This window comes from Patella vulgata, chromosome 2 (assembly GCF_932274485.2).
Source record: "Patella vulgata chromosome 2, xgPatVulg1.2, whole genome shotgun sequence".
Classification (NCBI taxonomy): Eukaryota; Metazoa; Mollusca; class Gastropoda; family Patellidae; genus Patella; species Patella vulgata.
The window spans coordinates 4831006-4856368 of NC_065880.2; the positions used below are offsets into that span (position 1 = coordinate 4831006).

Below are 25363 nucleotides of genomic sequence, written 5' to 3' on the forward strand. Positions count from 1 at the left end.
GACTTTGCATCCGTTGCAAGGTACAGCGACAAACAAGTCACGTAACACAAAAAATGACTTATTTTAATATATTTTTTATAGCTTGGGGTATTTCCTCGCGAATACTATGTTTTGAGAAGAAGTTGAAGCATCATTTTAATAGATTAATTAGTTTGAATATGTTTTAGTTCAATTATATCGTCAAATCACCCACTTTGTACGCGGGAAGGTATCTTTAAGTTTACATTACTGAATGCAATTTACTGAAAACAAATGACACGTGATTTGTAGGGCAGTTAAAACACTTCCCGGTCAGGTCAACGAATATGTTATTTCTAAAGTTTTAATATATTTTAATTGGCTATAGTGTTAAATTCGGGTGACACAGACATTTTAATTGTGCTACGAATATGTCAGTTCTGAAGTTTTTATATATTTTAATTCGTTACAGTGATATAGTCGGGCGATACAGACATTTTAATTGTCCCTCGACTTTGAATAACCAGCTACATTACTTCTTTCTCTTTTAATATTTTGAGAATAGTGATGCTAGGCGATTATATGATGATAACGAAATTGGTTTACTGTTTCTGTCTCTTTCCACATTTTATACAGTCTGGTAGGTAAAACATTATTTACTCATAACACGTGATCAACTCACTGGTTAATAAACCAGTTAAATCATAATTTACTCATAACACAGGTTATACAGTCTATTGGTAAAGAAAGTACATTGAATTCTACCGTTGACAAAGGTTCTACCCTTGACCAGTGGCGGTTCAACTGTTTGTGATATATCGGTAATCAATAAATCCCACAATCGCAGACTTGCATGTTGTAGAGTCCGAATGATTTCTTACCAAACTCATTCTGCTGTAAACCTACTATAAACAATAACACTTGAACCACGTGCGTTTTACGATCCTCAAAGTTTTAGGGTATAGGGTCAATGCGGCGGGAATATTCATTCACTTTGATTCCCACACTCGTGATTAGACGACAGATGGTATCTGGTCAGCTCTATCTCGACGATCAGTCCCCGAAATAGTACCATGCTGCATTTTTGGCAGTCTATTTCTTAAAATTTCAAGCCGAAAATATTCATTCATTTCGATGCACCTATTCTGTTCCTTTGACACCTGGTCGGATACGGATAAACTAGTGAGCAGGCGACAGTCGGTATCTGGTCAGCTCAATAGGTGTTTTGGATCTCCGCCACCTTGGCACAGATTATAAATGAAATGAAATGAAATGGGGTTTAACGTCCTACTGTCCTGCTCCGAACTGGGCTAACTAATGAAGACGGGCTTACGCCATACATCGTGCTACGGCCCACTCTTATATCGAATTCCAAATGCCAGGGGATCTTTTACGTGCACGCCAATGAGTACACGGGACCTCGGTTTTTCGCCCCATCCGAACGACTAGACAGCTTTCCTTGTCAGATCTACTGCTAACACGTGGTATACTGTCTGGATAGTGAAACCGTCTAATTATCATCCTCGGTATCCCCAGTGTTTTCATTCCGTTCTACTCCATTATACTCTGGGTTAATCTATGGGGGAGACACGTTTTCAAATTAACCCAGGGTATAGTGGAGTAAACGGAATGAAACCACTGGGGATACCGAGGATGTCTAATTATAATCAACCAATATATACTCTGGTCAGTAAAACTCATGCACCCATATAAAGCTAGTTAAATTATAATCGACTTATAACGCAAAGCACGACGTGTTAATGCTAGAGAGACAGTCATAGAACTTTTAAACGATGGTGCTACATTCGGGTTTCAATTTACACGTACCTCATTCCCAGGCAATTTTCTTCTAGACACACGATAGTCTCCTAGTCGATATTAGGGGTACATTATCGCCGTATATGATACATTTTTTTACAATATTCCTTAAATTAGAGTCTACGATTAACGTGACTGGGGTTACCTATTTATCTCTGTTAATTTGGCATTGATGTACCTTTCAGAAACTAAAGTCAGTACAGCTTGTTTGGGGTTTCCAGGTATAGGATGTACTGACCATGCACTCAGCTGTACAGCATCAACAGTTATATCAATAACTAATATAACGTTTGGATATAGACGAGGATGTAGTATTAGTGGTGTATCTAGCTGTCGTGATAAAACATGTTGTAGAGAACAGACTGGAGATTGTTTTACACCTTACAATCAAATTCTTCTATCAGTATTGCAACAAGCCTGTAATAGTAGATCCAGTTGTACTCTTAATAGAAATAATGGCTTGAATGAAAGATCTCCATCTTGTTTTAATGGTATTTCTGCATTTCATTCTTACAGCAAGATAGAATATCAGTGCAGTGCCATAGGTAAGTGTATTAGTAACTAATATAACGTTTGGATATAGACTAGGATGTAATAGTAGTAGTAGTAGTGTAGCTATATGTTTTGGAACAATGTGTGCCACACCTTTAAGCCAAACTCAACAGATCTGTAGTGGGAAATCAACCCGTACTATTTACATAAATAATGGATTTGTAAGAAACATCTAGATTCTGTGGTGGGCTTACTATGCGACATTCCAAAATCAAGATAGAATATGGTTGTAGTGCTATGGGTAAGGGTATTAGTAGCCATCTTGATTGGCAGCTCTAGTCCGAACCACGACACTGACATTGTTTATTGTAATTACATTGTCATTTCGTTCTTTGACATACAGCCAATTACAATGCCATATATTCCTGGCATTAGGTATTGCTTTAAAGTGACACAATTACATTGATCTGTTTAGTCACAGTCAAGTTAAATGTAAGCGAATTTATTTACTCGTATTATGTTCGTAATTGACTATTGTCTGTTTTCACTGTTCAGATGGTTTCGGTTTGGTGTTTTTTACATGTCCATCGGCTATGACTTCCTATATGTATCACATAGACGATACACTCCCATAAATTACCGTGTTATACAAATAACCCGAATTGAAAGTAAAACTCTACTAGTTTTACCTTTTCGCTGCTCGCTGAATGGGACAAAAGACAGTATACATAGCACCAATTGGTAATGCTTTGGTTAAGACAAAATATCTCCAAATCTAATGAAAATGTGTTGATGAAATTTTCAGGAATCTTAGTAATGTATAATTTGATCTTGTATCTAATTTTGATGTCGATAGTTTGATTTGTCGCGTCAGACTTTTGCTCTGCTCACCTGCACCAGGTCCATTTACCAGAAGAATTATTACGAAACCAACACGTTTCTTCATTCGAATATGTAGTCAAATGTACTTACCAGTCCGTGTCACTTCCAACTAGCTGCAATATCGGAGTCAAAATCTTCATATTCTGAGCCCGAATCTTATAGAATAGTTTCCAGAGCCGAAATACGTTTTCTTGATGCCATTATGACTTGATGCTATTGATCAAAATAACCCAAATATATCAATACAAACTTTGTTTCTCACGCTTATAAAAAAAACTTTAGGCATTTATGGGTTTGATGTCCGTGTCCATTTTTAGTAACATTTCTCTTGCGTTGTACGAAATGAGATTATATGTCCTAAATTATTTTGTCGATTAAAGCCGTCTACCGCAGAGACCCGTCTAGTCGGTCATATCTGCAGTATTCGAAATGGAGTCGCCACTCAAAAACACCATAGCACATAGTAATTGTTGATCATAAATGATTAGGTGTGTTTGGTTCATTACTTTTCTCCTGATAGTCTATATACGTGTATTAAAGTATGGTCGAATGGGAAATAAACCCCCTCTAAATTATCAAGGCAAATTACTGCGTATAAATATTACAGTGTGCATTTTTTTATATTTGTGCTCAATGAACTTCCTCAACTTAAATCTTTATTGGCATATATCTTCAAGAAATTTTGAAAACATGACTATCACGCCATTTTCAAACATCATCTTTTATGTAAACACATTTCTGAAATACAACAAATAGTAGAAAACCAGTCATAAATTAATTAAAACAGTTTTCAGGTATTCAAATACATTCATAACTAGGCAGTGACAGTTGTAGCACCATGGGCCTTTGTGTCTGACGTGGAGAGTGAGTATCGCAGGACGGTCGCCACATCTTACATACGACCCATGCATTTTTTCTTACTACATATTTCTGTAGCCTTGTGATCGTCTAGAATTAGTCTCCAGCTGTCTTCTGCTTCACGTTGTGTATTTACTTCTTACTGTTTTCTCTTAAAAGACGTTTGGCTTCCTAGATTAACAATGCAACAGTAAAGTTCGCTTATACATTTTATATATCAGCTGCTTAAATGGATACAAGCATAATAGATAACAATACTAGCTAAAGCCATTTCTCCACCCTAGCCAGCCTCGCGGTTGTCTAGGAACTCAGATGGAACCTCTCTGGAAGTCTGCTTGAAAGTTTCAAATATATATCTTATATAGCACTCACGTATATCACGCATAACAGAGAGTGTTCATGGCTCTGAACTTGTGTAATTAACAAAATGATTGGTTAAATTAAACCCAATGACGCAATAGTACTTTTCCTTGCACATGTTCTCTCTGTGGTATTTTATAGACACATGTTTTCGCTAAATAACTCTTTTTTATATAACAATATGTCATTTATACCCTAAGTTGATTTAATTGGACGTTGAAGTGGACGGTCGTGTAAACTAGAGCGGTCAAAGTTAATGAAGTGTGACGAATTTCCTTTATAAATTATGTTGTAAATCTACCAATGTGACTGTGGACATATTTTCTCTTCGATAAATAATACTTGAAGTACTTGGATAATACTTACTATGGATGGCGGAATAGATGTTTGGAGAATGCAAATAGGACTTTATTTTCATAAAATGGTGGCAACGAAGCATAGAACAAAGTTTCTTAGCACAGGTACTTTCTCTCTTTCTACAACATTAATTTTGACAATACTGCTAATCCTTGCAGGGGATGTAGAAACAAACCCAGGCCCCCAAACCAGACAAGGACAAATCTCAACCACTGGACAGGTTGTCTATCCCCCACAACAACCGAATAAAAACGTGGAGAGTCATGAGATAAGTGAACTGACAATATTGATCCAATCTTTAAAATCTGATATTTCGGCGTTAAGAAATGAAGTGAAAGACATAAAGACAGAAATGAAGGAACTTAATATTAAGGAAGAAGTCTCAAAAATTAGGGACGATGTAACTAGTTTGATTTCAGAAAACGAGGACATTAGAATTCAGTTAGATAATATTGAAAATAGGTCACGACAAAAGAACATAATAATATACGGCGTCACAGAAAGTGATCACCCCGAAGACAGTGAACAAATAGTAAGAGATCTGCTCAGTAATCTCAAAATAGACGGTGCTCACGACAAAAGAGCTCTCTGTATTGAACGTGTTCATCGAATCGGAACTAAGAAAACACCAGCCATTAGGCCAAGACCGTTAATCCTTGTCATGTCTAGCCTCAAAGATAAAGAACTCGTCATAAGTACTGCTCGAAAAGAGTTCAAAAAACCCGAGTCGGAAATTAGTGTGTCTGATGATTATACTGAGCGCATTAGAAATATTCGTAAAACACTAGTCCCGCATCTCATAAAAGCAAAAACGGCGGGGAAAAAAGCTTTCCTTCGATATGATAAATTAATTATTGACAAAGATACCTATGAAATTGACCTGTCGACAAACGAACTAATAAAATCTAAAAAAAGAAAATAGCAACCAAGTAAGTGTCAAATCGAATATACCCATACTCTACCGCAATATGTATACACAGACACAATCTCTATCTTCACTTGGAATTGCCAAAGCTTTTCGCGCCACATAGACAACGGTGAACTCAAACATAAATTAGGCAATTATGACATTGTTGGGCTTTGTGAGACATGGTTGTATAAAGATAATCAGGATGTTCTTTCATACTTACAAACACATCAATGTTTTTCCTCATATAGGCAGAAAGGTAAACACGGAGGCCTGCTTGTGTATATATCCCTATCTATAAACGCCGGCATAACTCGAATCTATGCCAGCTTCCCAGATACTATTATCATCAAACTGGACCATCAATTTTTTGGGTTCAAAATGGACGTTATTGTTATCTTTATATATATCTCACCCGAAAACTCTAAATACTACCACGGTAAAGACTCCTCAACACTTGAATCATTAGAGGAAATCCTAATCCTATGCCAGTCCGACTTCCCACAGTGTTCCATATTACTTGCTGGAGATTTAAATTGCAGGACTGGACAACTAGATGACTTTACCTATGATGACTCTTTGAAATATATACAAGACACCAATGACGTTTATGAGCAAGACACCTTCAGTACACCTCGAAAAAACCTGGACAAACAAGAAAACAACTTTGGGCGAGAATTTATCAGGTTGTGTAAGGTGTTTGGTATTCACATATTGAATGGACGTTTTGCTAGTGACCCTAAAGGTGACCTTACGTGTTTGGCTAATAATGGTCATAGTGTAGTTGACTATATGGTGGCCTCCACAGATCTTTTTCCACAAATAAGAGACTTTAAGGTTGGGCAATTTGATGACTCTGATCACTTTCCAATTCAGTGTGAAATAAAGGCGAACATCGATCATGTACAAAACACAACAAATGAATGTGATTCACAGACCCATGAGCGGCATATATTCAAATGGAATCCATTACACAAAAATGACTTTATAAATACTATCTCAGACGATTACTCCTGCAATATTCTTGGTGATCTCAAAAACGCCTTGACACTTGACGTTAATGTTTCTGTTGAACAGCTCAGTCATGTCCTTGTTAGAGCAGCTAAACCAATGTTCAAAGTGTGTCGTCCATATCGTCGTCTCTATACCCAACCCCCTTGGTTCGATCAAAATTGTGAACTTCTAAAACAATCAAAATCCAAATCTCTAAATGTCTACAGAACTACTAAACGTGATATTGACCTCAACAACTACAAATTAAAAAAAAAGAGTTCAAAAGTCTGTGTGCCTCGAAAAAGAATGAATACGGTCGACAACTAAATTGTAATTTGGAAAGTGCGATACCGAACCCGCAAATATTTTGGGGAAAAGTAAAATCCCTTCTACGGAGAACACCAGCCAATCCAAAAATCTGTTGCGATGAATGGATAGCATATTTTCGTGATCTTTTGAACTCTAACAGCCCATTAACCGACCACTGGTACCAAGAGTCTTTATCATCACATGATGATCATTGTGATATTTGTGAAAGTGATACTCCGGAAGAATTAAATAAACCCATCACAGAATTCGAAGTTTCTCAGGCAATTAAGAGTGTCCGCAATAATAAGTCACCTGGCATCGATGGACTATGTAATGAACTGATCAAAGAGAGTGAGGCCACCATAAAAGAGAGTGAGGCCACCATAAAGTCAGCCCTTTGTAATATATTTAACGCAATTCTGAACAGCGGGATCTTCCCTGAGAAATGGGGCATGGCCATTATAAGTCCTATACACAAAAAAGGTTGTGTGGACAATGTCGATAACTACAGGGGAATCTCCTTGCTGTCCAGTTTGTGTAAAATATTTACAAAAGTATTAAACAACAGATTACTATCCTGGTGTAATTTGAATAATATTATTTATGAGTATCAAGCTGGATTCCGCCAAAAATACTCTACTGTCGATAATATATTCTCCTTACAAGGTATTATAAGGAAATATCTATCGAGAAAAGGGGGGCGAATATATCTGCTATTTGTGGACTTCCACAAAGCGTTTGATTCCGTCCAGCATGACTTGCTCTGGGTCAGCATGATGGAAGCAGGTATCCATGGAAAATTCATCAACATCATCAGAAACATGTATTCCAAGTGTAAATCTTGTGTTGCTACACCACTGGGACTAACTGACTTCTTTGCATGTAATACGGGTACCAGACAAGGCTGTATATTAAGCCCGTTATTATTTTCGCTCTTCATAAATCAATATGTCAGTGAGTTGCAAAATAAGAAATGTAATGGTATCTTTGTATCAAATGTATTTCCCAATGTATTCTCTTTGCTATTTGCTGATGACATCGGAAATATGGCCGATACTGTGTTTAATCTACAACACCAAATTAACTGCCTAGCATCATTTTGTGAGAAATATGGAATGTCCATCAACACCCAAAAAACCAAGATACTTGTATTTAGAAACGGTGGTCCACTGAGATCATATGAAAAATGGAGTTACAATAATGTCCCAATAGATACTGTTTCTTTCTACAAATATCTAGAGGCTGTGTTCTCAACAACACTTAAATGGTCGAAAACAAAAGAAGTTCAGATTGTACAATCCGAGAAAGTTATTAATATGATGAAATGTATAGACAAAAAGTGTCAAGGTATTAATCTTAGTTGTGCTGTACAAATATTTGATAAAATGATCCTTCCAATTCTATTGTATGGCTCCGAGATATGGGGACATTCTTTTTGTACCAAGATAGAAAATGTCCATTTAAAATTCTTCAAATATGTATTAAAACTGCCTCCTCATACTAGTAACTCTGCTGTCTTGGGTGAACTCGGGAGATCCTACCTTTTTGTTAATTCTGCAAATAGATGTATCAGATATTGGGTTAAACTTGTATGCATGCCAGACCATAGAATTCCCAAACAAACGTATGTAATGCTACATAACTTGGATATGAATGGTAGAAAAACATGGGCAAGCGATGTTAAAAATCTATTATTTAGGTATGGTTTTGGTATAGTATGGATTTCCCAAACAATAGGAAATTGTGCTGATTTTATCTACCTATTCACGCAGAGAATCCGTGAATGTTGTGCTCAAGAATGGCACTATTCCTTACATGAAAACTCAAGGCTTGTCTACTATAGCCAATTCAAAAGTATGCTTGGTCTAGAACCGTATTTGTTGTCAACTTATGACAAGAAATTTAAGCGCGCGCTCATTAAATTTCGTTGTGGATCATACCTGTTTATGAACATGCTTTGTAAATGGCGTAAATTACCAGAGGAGTACAAAATATGTAGTCTATGTGATCTGCATGAGTGCGAAGATGAGTGTCACTTTCTACTAAGATGCTCGGCATACGATAGCCTTAGATCAAAATATATCCACGTAGATAATAAGTATGATACAAAGTACCAGTTTATTAAGCTAATGTCCAATAATGAACAAACTGTCGTTATAAATATCTCAAAATTTATATATTTTGCAATTAAAATACGTAAAACATTATCAACTTCTGCATAAATCTTGTATACAGTTTGTCAATTATCTCGTGAAAATGTTCATTTTCATATTCAAATTGTAGATATTATTCCTTTCTTTACTAACCACATTGTCATAGGTATAGCTATTTATACACTATTATAACATTGTAAATAGTAGTCACTTTCTACACTAAACTGTTCCCTACCTTTACTTATGTACCACTCTTTTTATTGTATTTTTTTTTTTCATAAATCTATAAAGTGTTATTGAATGATTAAAATTGAATTAAGTGTACAGAACTTTCACTCAAATATGCTAACTTTGTACTATGGCCGTAAGGCTTCAATACATGAATAAAGATTATTATTATTATTATATATGTGAATATGTGTGAAACTATTAATTTGCCAAATATATTAATTAAAGAAATATAAAGTCATATTTTTTCTATATTCTTTGTCTATAAATTTAAAAACAATGTCTCCACGACTATATTGCTAAACAATATAGGCAAATTTGTTTTCTTTTTTGGTAGGCTAGTTTCTCTCACCAATTTTTACTTAGTCGGTGGAATTTATTTTTAAATCACGCTTTGACCAAAGTCTGACTAACATGATCTACCTAATAACAAGTTATTAGTCACAAGAGTCGAAAATAGCAGCTGAAATACGGGCCTAATCATTATGCCAAAATTGACAGTTGACAACACGTCAGAACAGTATACATAGCAACCACTAGACTTTTACGCTAGACATCACTGTCATAGTTTTATAGCGTATTTTACTGCAATTGTGTGTACAAGAACTAGCTACAACATTGAGGTAACAGTCTGCAAATAAAATATTAAAGGCTAAAAAATTGCATGAAACTCCCGCAGCGAAATCATCTGTGTTTCTTTTAGTCGCGGATAGCAGGCCGGGATCGTAATGAGAGAGAGAAATGGGGTTTAACGTCCACTCGACTCAAACTAGGTCATTTCGGGACTAACATATGGTTTAATTTTATTTCAATAATTTGCTTGCGCGTAGGGGTCTTTAGCAGTGGGAGGAAACCGGAGGACCCGGAGAAAACCCACGAATTTGGACAGGCGATCCCACCGGGGATTCGGAACCACGCCAGTTGCCTCAATGACAGGATTTATGATACACCCCCCCCCCCCGGAATCGTAATAAAACTAATTTCCTGTCTTTTTATTAAAAATCCTCAACGTTAATTATTTTTTGTCGATATCCGCATAACATTTTCTTTTTTGATTAATTTACCAGGCATTTTAAATTTGCAAGAAGACAAGGACGGTATAATTCTATTGAGAATAATTTGACAAATAAACGCAAGCACGTGGCCAAATAACGACTTTTTTAAAATGTGTAAAATGTTTCCTGAGTAATTCCGAAGAAAATCCCTAAAAATTTGAGCTACAATATCGATAAACACTTTCTCGTTTCGTATTTATCTGGGGTTTATTCCCCATTTAACAATGCTGTCGTGTCTCGTGCCCTAATGATTCAGGCATGGTTAAATGGACAATAAACTCCCTCTAAATACGAAACAGGAAGTGTTTATCTCCTAATTATCTGAGAGATAAATTTACCTATTGCAGGTTGTTCTTTTGGCTTTAAATGTTTAAATTATTAAACATACATTATGCAAGAGGTAAATCAGCATATTGTAGATCTTTCTTTAGGCTTCAGATGTTATAGAAATTATTAATTAGACTTTTATTTACACGACAAGCCCAAAATCAACTCTGTAGACACACGGATGGCTTGGATACAGTTTGGATTTAAACAGTCGTCAACTTAAAATTAAATCAATAAATGGCGGGCCAAGCTAACGTTTAACGTTAGTCGCTGATGTCACTATCGGAAACTGGTGATGCAAGGCCTGTCAAGCGAGGTTACCATAGCCATTAAGCATGTTACTTGATAATTGAGAATATGTGGGTCGAGTTATCGCCTGTCAATAAAAAAATCGCCAATTCTCATACACGGTGCAAACACAATCGATGCCTTTTTCTAGTCCAAACTTCCAACAGTGACAAAGTAATTTGACTGAAATGTTCAACATTTTCTTTTTTATCATCTATTTTTGAATTATTATAGCAAGAATGGCCAACTTTTTATAAAACTCTTAACTAATGTATCTTTAAGTAGACATTTTATTAACATGACAATACCATAATCATCTCTCTAGACACTTGCATGGCTCCAATTTTAAGTAGATTAGAACAGTTCGGCCATTTAATGATTTAATTTAAAAATGGGGAAGCGATTATCGTAGTTACGATAATAAACAATTAATGCACACATCTTTAAAGAACTACAAACACTCGTAAATTCGCTTAGAATAAAGCAATTTGAATGAATTACTCAATATATTCATTTTACGTTATCTTTATTTTTAAACTGTTATAGCAAGAGCGACCAGCCCTTTATTTAAATCTTGTATAATGCGTTTTTAATAAAACAAGCAACATCTGGATAATGCTACTTTGATTTTCAATTGATCAGCTACAAAATAAAAAATGGATATTGTAACTTTTACAGGTACAGAAACAGTGCCTGTTGATGGAGTTAAAGAACTAGCTATTGTTAGCGGGTTCTTGGGAGCGGTTATAGTCATCTGTCTTGTCACCATTGCTATATTATTAGTATTCTTTAACGGGTAATTATTGTTATATTAATAAAACTAAATATATTGTTAAACTACTAACACTCAATAGGTAAATGATGTTATACTAGTGTTACTAAATAGGTAAATATTGTTATATAATGAATCTCTTACGAGTAGGAGATTTTATTTATCATCCAATCCTTTCTTACATGCACAAATAAATAAATATAATTCTTTGCTATAGATTTCACTTTTACTGAACCTGATTACATTACAGCGTAGTGATACATCATTTTTGACAGCAATTCAACCAATTAAAAGTCCTTTATACTGACCCAGTTTTTCCATCAAAGACGAGTTGAAGATTTTATTTATCACCCAATCCTTTCTTAAATACACAAATAAATAAATATAATTCTTATCTATAGATTTCACTTTTACTGAACCTGATTACATTACGGCGTAGTGATACATCATTTTTTGACAGCAATTCAACCATTACTGCCCCAGCGTTTCCATCAAAGTCAATTAAATAAAAATGGTTCCTTTTTAATAAGAAAGAAATTACTTTTTATAAAAAATGAACTGTTCTTTGAAAATAAAAATGTAGTTCCTTTTTGATTGACCAGTCAAATTCATGTAAAGCGATATATCACAGTAGATTTTGAAATTTATCACAGAAGCGACATCTACTGTAGAATATATTATTGGGTGATACAATATTAATACTAACTAGTTAATTATTGGTAATACTAAATAGGTAAATATTGTTATAATAGCTATAACAAATATTTAAATATTGTTATATTAGTTGTTTTTTTTTTTTAAAGTACGTAAATAATAAATACGTGAACATTAGTTTTTATTTCTAGGGCCTAATATACTTTACGAGTTTACGGTATTAAAAATAATAAACTACCGTATTGATTCTCAGCATTCGATCAACAAACTCCATAATATTAATAATGTCTTGCATATCATTCTACTTGTAGGTGAGATGGGGGATGGCTGAATGGTTAGTACGTGCGTGCTGTATCATAAGGTCTAATATTGAGTCAACTGGCTTGGTTTCGAATCCCCGGTTGTACGTGTCAAGGAGTAGGGTTGCCTGTCCAACCTCATGGGTTGAAAGCGCGAGAATTGGTATTCGCGACGATCGAATCTGATAGGATCACAAGTTGGGCTTGTACCCAATCGAAATTAGTGCCGCGATATGCAGGTATTACGTGAAGGCCTTGATAAGATGTACGTAGTTAAAGCCAGATCACGCCTTCTATTGAAGATGACAGTTAACGTAATTTATGTTTTCTCCAGTTGTCCCCCTTGATTAGTCGGCACACACTTTAATTTCTAAAGATGATTACCCAACTACATGAACCTGGTCATGCCATTCTCGTAAGCCCAGTCGGGGAAAAACAGTAGGATGTTAAACATCATTTATTGTCATTTCAATAATAACTTTATTTTCTAACGTTCATTAGCCTACTCTACTACATGAACCTGGTCATGTAATTCTAATAAACGCTAATCAATTATTAAAGAATTCGAAATGTATACTTACAGGAGGTTGTCTAAACTGAATTCAAAGTCGCGCCAAAATGATCACAAATATGACCCAGCAATAACCAGATCTAGAGACGAATCACCAGCTGTGTACAATTCTTTAAACACCCGACAACAGAATGGTGGTCAACAACAGAATAATACAAATGGACAAACACGCAGTTCAAACAACAGTCAACATACAACTATAGACGGTGGAGATGTACAAATCAACCAGAACAACCAGCATTACGAACACCAATATGACGCGGCGCCAGTAGGGATCGAAGATCAAACAAATGTTGTTTATGATCCTTTAAATACACGAGAACAAATTGGTTTTTATAATATGGGTAACATCAGCACGGTTAGCACTTGAATAAAACCGTTCAGTGATGGTTGGGGTGGTAGTATATTCCCCATCATGGATAAATGATGATTCTATAGGCACTTGATTCTATACCTACTGAACACAACAAATGCGGCATATTCACATTTCCTATGATAGCGTTATAATTTAGAACAGTGTATACATTAGTAGTCTAAGTTTGTATATTATAACTTAATCAGTTTCGGAAAGAAAATTATTGGCTATTTTGTTTATTTCCTTTTAAGGACTATAAATTATTTTCTAACAGACCAAACGAAACATAAAATCATCGCCGCTTTGATTAGTTATTCGGAGTAAATAATGAATTGTCGGCGGCCTTATCATTGTTAATTATCAATCAACTAATCATTAATCCGTGAGAAGTGATTACGGATTAGTATTACTCAATGACACGAACGGCTTGTTGATTGATTTACAATGTTTTGATTAACACTCAACGGCTATCTATATACGACCAGATTCAGAATTAAGTTGTTGGTATCCGAGGATCTTTTTATTTTGTGTTTTTAACAATTTTCAAGTGTAAATAATTTAATGAAATCAACCTGTCCATAATATCATGTTCATTGTATTGGACGTTAAATCTTTAATAAACAACAACAACAGTTGTTTTCTGCCACTTCTCAGAGTGAATCGCATATAGACACCCCATAACATTGTCCAAATCTAATTTCTATCGTCTGCTTGAGCCTCGATGCGGCCACGGAACCACAATGCTTTGCACGCGTTGTCTGGGCCAATCAGCAAACGAGTTGTGTTGGAAGCATAGCAACAAGCGATGTGTATTTACATTTTTAGGGGTTTTAAAACCCTTTTGTATTCCTTCAAAATGAATTCATCGGCAATATTTTGGTCATATTTATAAACTAGAGATTCTCCGTTTTACAACGATGCCATGCATTTTGCAAGAGGAATGACAGGTCGCCCCGCTGCGAGCAGAGAAAAATATCTAATTCCACTGAAAATATTCAGAAAAATACAGATTTTAAAATGTTTTATTTCTATTTTGATCTTTTGAGTCGATAGATAGTATATTTATTGACTCATTTTTGTGAAAATCTCAATTTCGATCAAAATCAATATTTTCGCTTATTTTGTCTCTTGTGCAAAATTAATTTTCCCGCATCCGACTCATATTGATGCGGCGAGTCACATTTAGGCTATTAAAGTCAAGAATAGTCTATGTTCTTTACTATCTGAATTATAATATTAAAATGTATATGTAGACAGGTATAAGCTGTCTGTTATTAAACAACTCATTATACTTCCTATACATACATATGAGACACGTGTGATCTATGTTATTCACTATACCACTTACACGAATGTACACACCGTATCGAGAAAGATATACTAGCTATTATATTATTGCACTAATGAATAACATTGACTGAACAGAAATATAACAGTTAATATACCTCCTGGTCAGATACATGAAAATAAGACAGGTAGACTATATATTATATAATAGTTCACAGTAGAAAGACATAGGTAACCTGATAGTAATTACGGCGGTGGAGTGTACAGGTATGTGATGACAATTTATGTATAATGTTAGTTATTAGTACTTCTTCATGGTGGTATCTTCCGGTGAGACATATTTAAACTACATAAGCTTAGTATCTTTGTTTTACGTTAATATCCACTATTGGTGGATGCGACATGAACAGGCATAATACATATTTAAATCCAACCTCTCGGAATAGACCACATAACGGTTGTTTGGGATTGCATAACAAATTGACATTTAAATGGAATAGAATAGAAAATAGGGTTCAGAGGCTGAATGTATCCAATACGCACGTTTAATGCTTGGGTATGTTTACATAAATGCTAAGAGTGTATCCGCGAGAAGACCATGCAAAAATCGCAAAAAGTGCTAAGATGGGGGGTCGAAAGTTTTTGATCAAACTTATGGTATGACACCCCCTAGGGGCAAGAGGTAACATGCTGAAGTGGTTACAGTCTGATGTCGCTCTAAAGGACTGTACAGGAATTATTCATTTTATGGGTAAAATTGCGGTTTTCACATGTGTATTTATCACCTTTTTTAAGCACAGACTGCATTCTATGGTGGAATAGCAACCTTCTAATTTTGACCCTGTCTGATAAAGCGGGTGGTCAACTTCTACCCCAGCACTAATTTGAAAAAAAAATCAATACATACTAATTTTGTGTGGACTTGTTTTCGGGTACCATATTCACATTGTCCTTATAGTGCAGAAAAAGATACAATGTAACGTTCTCTTTCATGGTCGCAAGTAGAATTTCTTTGGGTGGTTTTGAAGTGCTAAGCACATAGTATCCATAGGTGTAAAAAAAATGACCGGAATGCAACATACTTAAAATATACAGCTTATTGAAAAGTGCTAAAAAAAAAAAGCTTTTGTGATACATTTTTTTGCGAATTTAATTAGAGAAATAAAATTTTTGACTTTTATACGTTTTCATCATATCCATAGCCATTATTTGTACCTTGTTGTACTCTATGTAAGTGTGTATTTGTATTTATTGTATATTTGGTATTGTCGAATTGTCCCTTTAACATATTTGTTGTATTGTCTCTTTAAGATTTCATTTTCAAACAAGTTACCGAAAATGGCTACAAAATGTTTAATTTCAGAGCATGTTTCCACTATTCATTTTGGGACACATCCACTGATTTCTACAATACAGAAATGTGGAAGCTTAAATATTAACGGCAACGAAGCCTAATTGCGTCGAAGTGGGTGACATTGAACAGTGTAGTATGGTAGCTACAGCTCCCGGGCACCGTCAGCTGCACCTTCAGGGCCGGATTTAGAATAAGAGAGGCCCTAGGCAAACCCCCTGAACAGGGCCCACGACATGGGCCCTGGGACAAGCAACTCGGTGAGAGGGTGGGTCGGGGGAAGTCATGCGGTTGGTGGTTCGAATCTCACTTTTAGGTGAATTTTCCATTTTCGTTGGATTATTTTATTTAAAATAATGTCTATTTGAGAGTAATGGATATGTTTGTTAAGATTGAGCACGTCGAAACTCCAATGGAAGGTCGTGGACAACTGCAGAAGTCAATTCCCGTTGACGCCAGATGAGCCATGAACGATTACAAGCCTTTGAAAGTATTTTTTTTCAAGATATTTTTATAAAACAGATACTAATGTATTTTTGGGCTGGTAGTAAACACCATATGAATAAAAAGGAAAATAAATTGTTAGTTTTTTTTTTATCTACTACGGTTAATTATCTCCAAAATAGGGAAATTACAGGTTAATTTCATGGGTTATTGTTTCCTTTACCTAGTTTTTGTCAAGTCGATTCCGGTCATTTTTATTTTTTGTATCAAATGTTGGGAGGTTGCTTGTTCACGTGAGCATAAATTTTTTAAACCCACCCCATGAAAGAAGTAGCTATAGGGCGTCAAACTTTGGGTGACGAAAAATGGGGAATTTAGACAGGCTTTGATATCCAGTCCGTGTACAGATCTCGTTCGACAGAATCGTCTGAAGTTAATATTGTGGTAACAGCACTGAGTCATCGATAAACTGTGTGAGTTTGGTCTTTCTGCTACGTATAGTAAAGGTGTAAGGACTTGCCAAAGTTGGTATTTGAGAAAAGACAGATTTTGGCAATTTCACCATATGAAAAATGTTTTTTCAATTTTCTCATACAGGAATTGAAAGATTTAACTAATATTGCACATTTATGTGTTTTGGGACTATCCCAACTTATAAACCAAATTTGGTCAAAATCTGTGATTGAAGCCTTAGCACCTTCTGCATGGTTTTCTCGCGGACACGCTCCTAACAAGCAACGGGGTATATTTTAGATTTTAAACTGCTCTATTACTATACAACATGTTAGCCTTGATCTATTTCAGAATATTAAATTTAAGTCTTGTCATATTAATGTTTTCAGAAGGATGATGTTGGCTAATAACAAAATCATAAATATATTGATTTACTGTGTTTATCTCTTTCCATTTTATAAACTGTCTGGTTAGTAAAACATAGATTACTTATAACACATGTTTTTCTGTCTGGTAAGTAAACCAGTTAAAATATAATATACTCACATTGTATACTTAAAATCTACTTATCACAAATGCTATACTGTCTGGTTAGTAAAACAGCTATATTATAATCTACGCATAATACATGCGATATTGTCTAGTTAACAAGTTAAATTATAAGCTATACTCACCACGTGTTATGTTGTCTAGATAATAAACAAGTTAAATTATAATCTAAGTATGCCACATGTTATGTTGTCTAGTTGGTAAAAGAGTTAAAATATAATATACTCATACCAAAAAGCTGTATCTATTTTTATTGTATTGCTGCTGAAGGATGCGTAATATAACCGTTAATGCTAAACAGAGAATCAAATGACTTTTAAACGATTGTGCTACATTTGAGATCCAATTAAAGCCAACCGCAATACACGTACCCGATTCCCAGCCAATTTCCTCTAGAAACATGACTGTTTCCTCGATATTGAGGATACATTATCACCGTATATGATATAAATGGTGATACTACTAATTATAAAGCGTCTACTGTTAACGGAACTGGGATAACAAATTCGTCTGGGCTAATCTTACATGTTTTACTTTTCAGAAACTAAAGTTAGTACAGCTTGTTATGGTTCACTAGGTTTACAGTGTACTGAACATAGACTAATCTGTACAGCATCAACAGTTATATCAATAACTAATATAACGTTTGGATATAGATAATTCTGTTCACCTGTAGGTATATGTATTAATACAATATGTTGCAGAGAACTGACTGGAGATTGTTTTACACCTTACAACCAAACTCTTCTATCACAGCTACAACAAACATGTAATGGGCGATCAACTTGTACTCTTAATGGAAATAATGGCTTGAATGAAAGATCCCCACATTGTGAATTTACTATTACAGCTATATTTCATTCATACAGCAAGATAGAATATCAGTGTAGTACCATAGGTAAGTGTATTACTAGCCGGTACCACTGACAGCTCTATCCCTGGGTAGCTCTAAGCCGAGAACCGAGCCAAGATACTTGCATAGTAAATAATTACGCATACATCCAATAAAACGACACATATGTCTTTCATTTCAGTATTAGGTATCACTTTCTAGAGACGAAACCTAATTTTAATAGTTAAATTGTCGAGATTTAGTATATACAAATGTAATCACTCAAGTTAAATTTAAACGAATTTATTTATACGAATTATGTCATGATCACTGCATAGCTGATTGCTTGCAAGTAATTTGCAGGAGCTGATGAGCTGTAGATGCTACTTTTGCTTTGAGGTTAATCTGACAATGGGTATACCAAAACAGGGACGTGGCCATTACATGTAACCAATATTACCATTACCATTTCTTTTTAAATACGACCATTGCATTCTCATTTTAGCCCTGCTATTCATTACCATAACATTGAAAGTAATTGATTACAATTTTCATTGTTATGACTATATAGATATATGTAAGGTCCTATTATAGACATAGCCTTTTTGTCTAAAATCTAACTAAATGAAATCTTTGATTCGCCATAACAAAGTTTTCTGTTTGAATTGTTACTTCTATAAAAGACCACACCAAGACAAAAGCATAATAATTATTAATCATTCATGATAAAATGTGTTTGATTCTTTACTTTTTTCTTATCACAGAATCAAGTACCAAGATTGTTTATGAAACAAAACTTCTTCAGCAACTACTTCGATCATATCTGAAATAACTTCTTTAGGAACTGAACAATCCCGAGAAACTTTATTAACGCAAAGTAATTTTTACTTGCCATCTGCATTTTCAATTTTCACAAATCTAGATAGTCTATAAATATACACGTATTAAAAAATAATACAACATTATACATAATGCTAATTTGTATTTCAAATTATCAGTTACAACAGAATCAACAGCCGATAATGAAACTCTGGGTGGTGCAGAAACAGCGTTTGTTGATGGAGGTAAAGAAGTAGCTATTGTTGGTGGATGTGAAGATCTAGCTATTGTTGGTGGAATATTAGGAACAGTTATAGTCATCTGTATTGCCATCATTGTTATACTAGTAGTATACTTCAACAGGTGAATATTGGTAATACTTCAACAGGCGAATATTGTTATATTAGTAATACCATTGGTACATTATTAATACGTAAATATTCGTAACTATTAAAATACTTTACTACTATAATGAGTCTCATAATTCTATCAATAAACTTTTAGCACATCAATACCTGTAATACATTCATTGTGGTGGAAGGGGTGAATATACATACTTGCCATTCTATTGGGGTGGGGGTTACAGTCTTATAGTTAACGTTGTTTGTTTTTACTCCAACATGCTTCAATTAAAGTTGTCCTCTTTAATTAGTCGGTTAACCAATACAAACTTTTTTTTTCAAACATCATTACCCTACCACGTGTATCTTGTAATAGAATTCAAAATACATGTATAATTACAGGAGGTTATCGAAGGTGAATTCAGCGTCGCACCAAAATGATCGCCAATATGACTCAGCACCAACCAGATCTAGAGATGAATCCCCGACTGTGTACAATTCATTAAATACAGGACAACATTCAACTATAGACGGTGGAAATTCACAAATCAACCAGAACAACCAGCATTACGAACACCCGTATGATGCGGCACCAAGGGAACAACAGATCAACCAACTGTTGTTTATGATTCTTTAAATACACGAGAACAAACTGGTTATTATAATATGGGTAACATCAACACAGTTAGCAGTTAAATACAATTATTCAGTGGGGGTTGGTGTGGTAGTGTATTCCCAATTATGTTTATAATGATGATTCTATAACTACTGAACACAGGCAATGGATGAACACAAATACGATATTGCAGCTTCAATATACATAATTATAGCTTCAATAAAGATGTTGAATAATGACGCTATGGTTAGGCTGTCGTCGATTACTGGTTAACACCAACCCCTCCGCCCATATGAATACAATATCGTAATAATGTCTTGCACCAATGACCACACGAACACCCCGTGCAACATTCTCGGCCAACACCGACAGCAAACCCCGCCCTCCGGGTTGGATTAGTGCTTTACTCACCGAGCTACCGTGGCCCTCCAGCTACAAACATATAGTTTCTTTGTTGAAGATATACGATGTTTTATTATACCGTTTGTGTATGACAGGAGTAGATTAATTTCATACTAACTTTGTGTTTATTTTTTTCAAGGAAAACTAATATGGAATAAATAAAAAATATTTTGATATCGATACCCGTTATCTGTGTAAATAATATTTATACTAATACAATGTTTTGAGATTAATAATACAGTGTTTATTTATTTACATGGTTCTAAATTCATTAAAATCATTTTACGCTAATTCAGTTGTGATCATTTGGATATGCTTGTAAAAGGGAACGTAATAATTTATGCGTACTACAAGTACTACCACCTTCCACTGTTGATGTACAGTGGTCAGTCAGGGGTCCCATGCACGCTTAATGTAAGCCTGATTGTTAATCTGTAACTATTGTATTATATAATATTACTATTAGATTATATAATATTAATCATCAAATGTATTGCTCGGTTATGTGTATTACTAATAAATTTATTAGAACCTAAATACAATTTTTTAAAAATTCAGTGTCGCTTTGCCAACCAATCTCAGAACATTAACAGTCCAATCCAATGTATATGGGCAACTGGACACCAATAAATTCATATTACCAAAGGTAATCGTTCTATTTGGTTTTTGATACCCGTGCCTTCTATATTGATTGAAATTATTAATTAGGCATGTGTTCACATGACAAGCCAATTATCAACACTATAGAACATCGGTTGGTCGTGATATTGAATAGATAAACACTCGATGTATTTAATAGTTTAATGTTAAAATGGATAATCGGGACATGTGTGTATTATCGAGACACTCTTGTCCAAACTTCAAAAACCTTGGCTGCATTGTCACGCGATCGGTATACATTGGCCCAATTAAAGGACAATATTGGTGCCAGTCATTATCACATATGTGATAGAGCTGGTTAAACACATTCCAAATATAATTTTAACACAGACACCATTGCTACGATAGCTGAGTAATGCAGCTATTGGACGGAATTATTAGTGAGCAGAAATTCGGCCGTGTATCTGTTATCACTCGTCACATCAGTCAGTTATATAGAGGTATGACTCGTGTTTTCCTTTGGCGTTCGTCACTTCCGATTCAGGAAACCTGTATTGCTCAGATATCGTAGCAATGATCTCTGTGTTAAAATTATATTTGGAACGTGTTTACTTAGTTTTATCACATATGTGATAATGACTGACACCAATATTGTCCTTTAAAAGAAATATGTAACCATATTCTATATATTTGGAAAGTGGATGACGTAGAAAAGTAATAGATGTGCATAATTGATATGGGTATAATGTGGGTTGTTAGCTTCAAGAAATATAGTGATTTTAGATGTTATAATCATAATAATAAAATGTAGATTTAGACAGGTATTAAACCACTCAATATAATTCATATACAGGTACATGACTATAAACACATGTGGTCTATATACACCACTTACACGAATTTATACAATGTATCCAGGTATGACATGCGAACTATTGTAAGATTACACTACAATACAATAGAACCCGAGAGTTATATACTATAGGCCTAACAGTTAATATACTTCCTGTAATATTCAGATACATGAATATAAGACAGGTGGGCCATATAGAAGTTACCCATTTATTAGACTGACATGCGTAACCTCACAGTAGAAAGGCTGGTGTAGTGTACACGTATTTTACGACAACTTCTGTGTGATTTTGAATAATTTTAATTCTTCATGGTGGTAACATCAGGTGACGTGTATAGACCAAGTAACAGTTAACCAAATACTGTATTATATGTAATAATAATACACTAGGTATGTATAATATAGATATAGTCGCGGTAGATCAAATAAAGCCTTAAATGTAATGATAATATCGCCATGCATAATATCATCATATTTAAATACAATAGTAGAATAGAAAACATCAATTTATGCTTGACTTTTATTTGGATTTAAGTAATTTAAAACACACCTTGTTATATTACATCTAGAATTCCTGCTGTTTAAATATTTTCAGAAGGGTGATGTTAGCTAATAAAATAATGATAAAGACATTGGTTTGTTGTGTTTGTTTCTTTCCATATTTTGTACTAACTGGTAAGTAAAACATTACTCATATAATTTTATATTGTCTGGTAAGTAAAACATTACTCATTGCATGTTATACTCTCTGGTAAGTAAAACTTTACTCATAGCATGTTATACTGTCTGGTAAGTAAAACTTTACTTATAACATTTTATACTGTCTGGTAAGTAAAACATTACTCAATGCAGGTTATATTGTCTGGTAAGTAAAACATTACTCATGGCATGTTATACTGGGTTTCCATTAAAAACAACCAAATGACACGTACCCCATTCTCAACCAATTTCCTTCTAGACACACGATAGTATATTATCGCCATATATGTTACAATTTTGAAGATATCATATTTTACCTTCAGAAACTAAAATTAGTACAGTGTGTTATGGTATACCAGGTATAGGAGGTTGTATTGACCATAAACTCATCTGTACAGAACCATCTATTATATCAATAACTAATATAACGTTTGGATATAGGCAAGGGTGTAGAGTTAGTGGTGTAGCTAGCTGTATTGATACAGAGTGTTGTAGAGAAGAGACTGGAGATTGTTTTACACCTTACAACCAAACTCTTCTATCAGTATTACAACAAACCTGTGATGGGAGGTCTAGTTGTATTCTTAATAGAAATAATGGCTTGGATAAAGTATCTTCATATTGTTTTAATGGTATTCCTATATATCATTCGTACAGCAAGATAGAATATCAGTGTAATACCATAGGTAAGTGTATTAGCAAGTGTCACGACAGACAGCTCTACCCCATAAGTAAGTTTATTAGTTGCCGCAGCTCTACCCTTTGGTACGTGTTTACTTGTGCCCAAGTGCTGTATTCTGGGGGTTGTAGCTTATTCCAACACTAACGACGAAAACTCAGATAAATAGTTAAAATTGTACTTTTAATAAACGAGTGCCCAAAACTGGCTAACGGTCACAATAACGAGATAGGTATCGCTAGGGCGAGCCGGTCACCAGACTAAAGTTACAGTAGAATATAGAACATATATACAAGCTTACGATTAAAATAATTATATAATAATATTTGATCAGAAATGTTAAATTGTACATTGGAAACAGATGTTTAAATACAGAAGACGATATGGACATAGCAAGAACGCGTGTTTACTATAATTACGTAATATATATCGTTACATTAAGTATAAACCCAAACAGTTAAAAGACCAGAAACATTAAAGAGATATCAATTCGGACATTGGTCAAGCTATTTTGACTAGAATTAAATAGTAATAAAATATATAGTATATAATTGCATTTCGTCAATGGCTATACAACAAAACTAGACTTAATCCTTGCATTAGGTATCGCTTTCAAGTGACAAAACTCAGATATATTTTAGAGATTGAACCTTTGCAAATATATTTAGTCAAGTTAAATGTGGGCGAAATTATTTAGCCGTATTATGTTTGTAAATGACTGTTGCCTGTTCCACTGTTCAGATGGTTTCGGTTTTGTGTTTTTACATGTACATCCGCTTTGACGTCGGTTCCAAACAAGTTCTTCTTTTATGCATAACATAGCTAACATACTCACATTACCGTGTTACACAAATAATCATAACTGTAGCTGAAACTTGACTTTATAAAACGTCTAAGTAGGAACATACAGGTGATGGTAGCACAACAGCAAGCGAACAAGTGCGGAATCACGGAGTAACTAAAATCTTGAATGAAAATATTAAAGCTGTAGTTTTACTCGACACTGTGTCACATAAGTATACTACATCCTGTGATTCTCTTTAGCCGGTCTCAAATAATTCGTCACATATATGGCGGCGCAACATATCCCGGTTGGTACTAACTTGCCATAAAACCACAGTTCATTTCATATCAGTATACCAAAACTTAATCGCGCAGAAAAACACCTTAGCGCTTAGTTATTATTATTCGTGTATAATATATTGTGTTACTCTTTCTGTCTTTATTTTCGCATGTCCTTTTACACAAAGCTAAATAATCTATTAATCCATAAATATGTGTATTAATAAACATTATGAATATGCTACTTTGAAATTCAATCAGGTACAGAATCAACAATCAATACTGTATATTTGTCTGGTACAGAAGCAACGACTGTTGGTGGATGTGAAGAAGTAGCTATTGTTAGTGGAGTGTTAGGAACAGTTATAGTTATTTGTATTATCATCATTGTTATACTAGTAATATACATCAACAAGTGAATATTGTTATATTAGTAATATACTTTAACAGGTAAATATTGTTATAGTAGTTATACTAGGACATACGAAGGGTATATTCTTATCACCCCCTACACCCCAGGGGGTATACTAAGTAGATAAATATTAAAAACGTAAATTGTGTTATATTATTAAATACGTAATTTGTGTTATATTATTAATACTAAATATCTCAACATTGATTTATTAGTAATATACTTTACCGTATCAGCATACTGCTATGCTGATTTGCCAGCATTATACCAACCCACTCCTGACATGATAACATAGTATTGATACTATTAATGTGGGAGGGATAGGTGT

General features: G+C 34.5%; 1 protein-coding gene and 2 long non-coding RNA genes across 3 annotated transcripts; all 3 read left to right on the forward strand.

Annotated features, from left to right (window-relative positions):
- Nucleotides 1–477: 477 nt before the first annotated feature.
- On the forward strand, nt 478–13751 carry LOC126810309 (uncharacterized). The gene is made up of 4 exons (XM_056098824.1): nt 478–598; nt 1962–2321; nt 11664–11781; nt 13294–13751. The coding sequence occupies exons 1-4, from the start codon at nt 526–528 to the stop codon at nt 13649–13651; spliced, it is 909 nt and encodes a 302-aa protein (XP_055954799.1). The 5' UTR covers nt 478–525; the 3' UTR covers nt 13652–13751.
- Nucleotides 13752–18270: 4519 nt separating this feature from the next.
- Nucleotides 18271–21207, forward strand: LOC126810288 (uncharacterized). Its single transcript, XR_008786189.1, has 3 exons — nt 18271–18618; nt 19551–19734; nt 20115–21207. It is a non-coding gene; the product is annotated as an uncharacterized LOC126810288 (long non-coding RNA).
- Nucleotides 21208–22311: 1104 nt separating this feature from the next.
- LOC130010803 (uncharacterized) lies at nt 22312–23537 on the forward strand. Its single transcript, XR_008786080.1, has 3 exons — nt 22312–22573; nt 22779–22858; nt 23206–23537. It is a non-coding gene; the product is annotated as an uncharacterized LOC130010803 (long non-coding RNA).
- Nucleotides 23538–25363: the final 1826 nt, after the last annotated feature.

Bases quoted from the DNA above. Each gene is read 5' to 3' on its own strand.
- LOC126810309 (XM_056098824.1), top strand. From the start codon at position 526: ATGCTAGGCGATTATATGATGATAACGAAATTGGTTTACTGTTTCTGT. The intron at 2,322-11,663 runs GTAAGTGTATTA...TAACTTTTACAG, and splicing joins ATATCAGTGCAGTGCCATAG to GTACAGAAACAGTGCCTGTT. The intron at 11,782-13,293 runs GTAATTATTGTT...GTATACTTACAG, and splicing joins TTATTAGTATTCTTTAACGG to GAGGTTGTCTAAACTGAATT.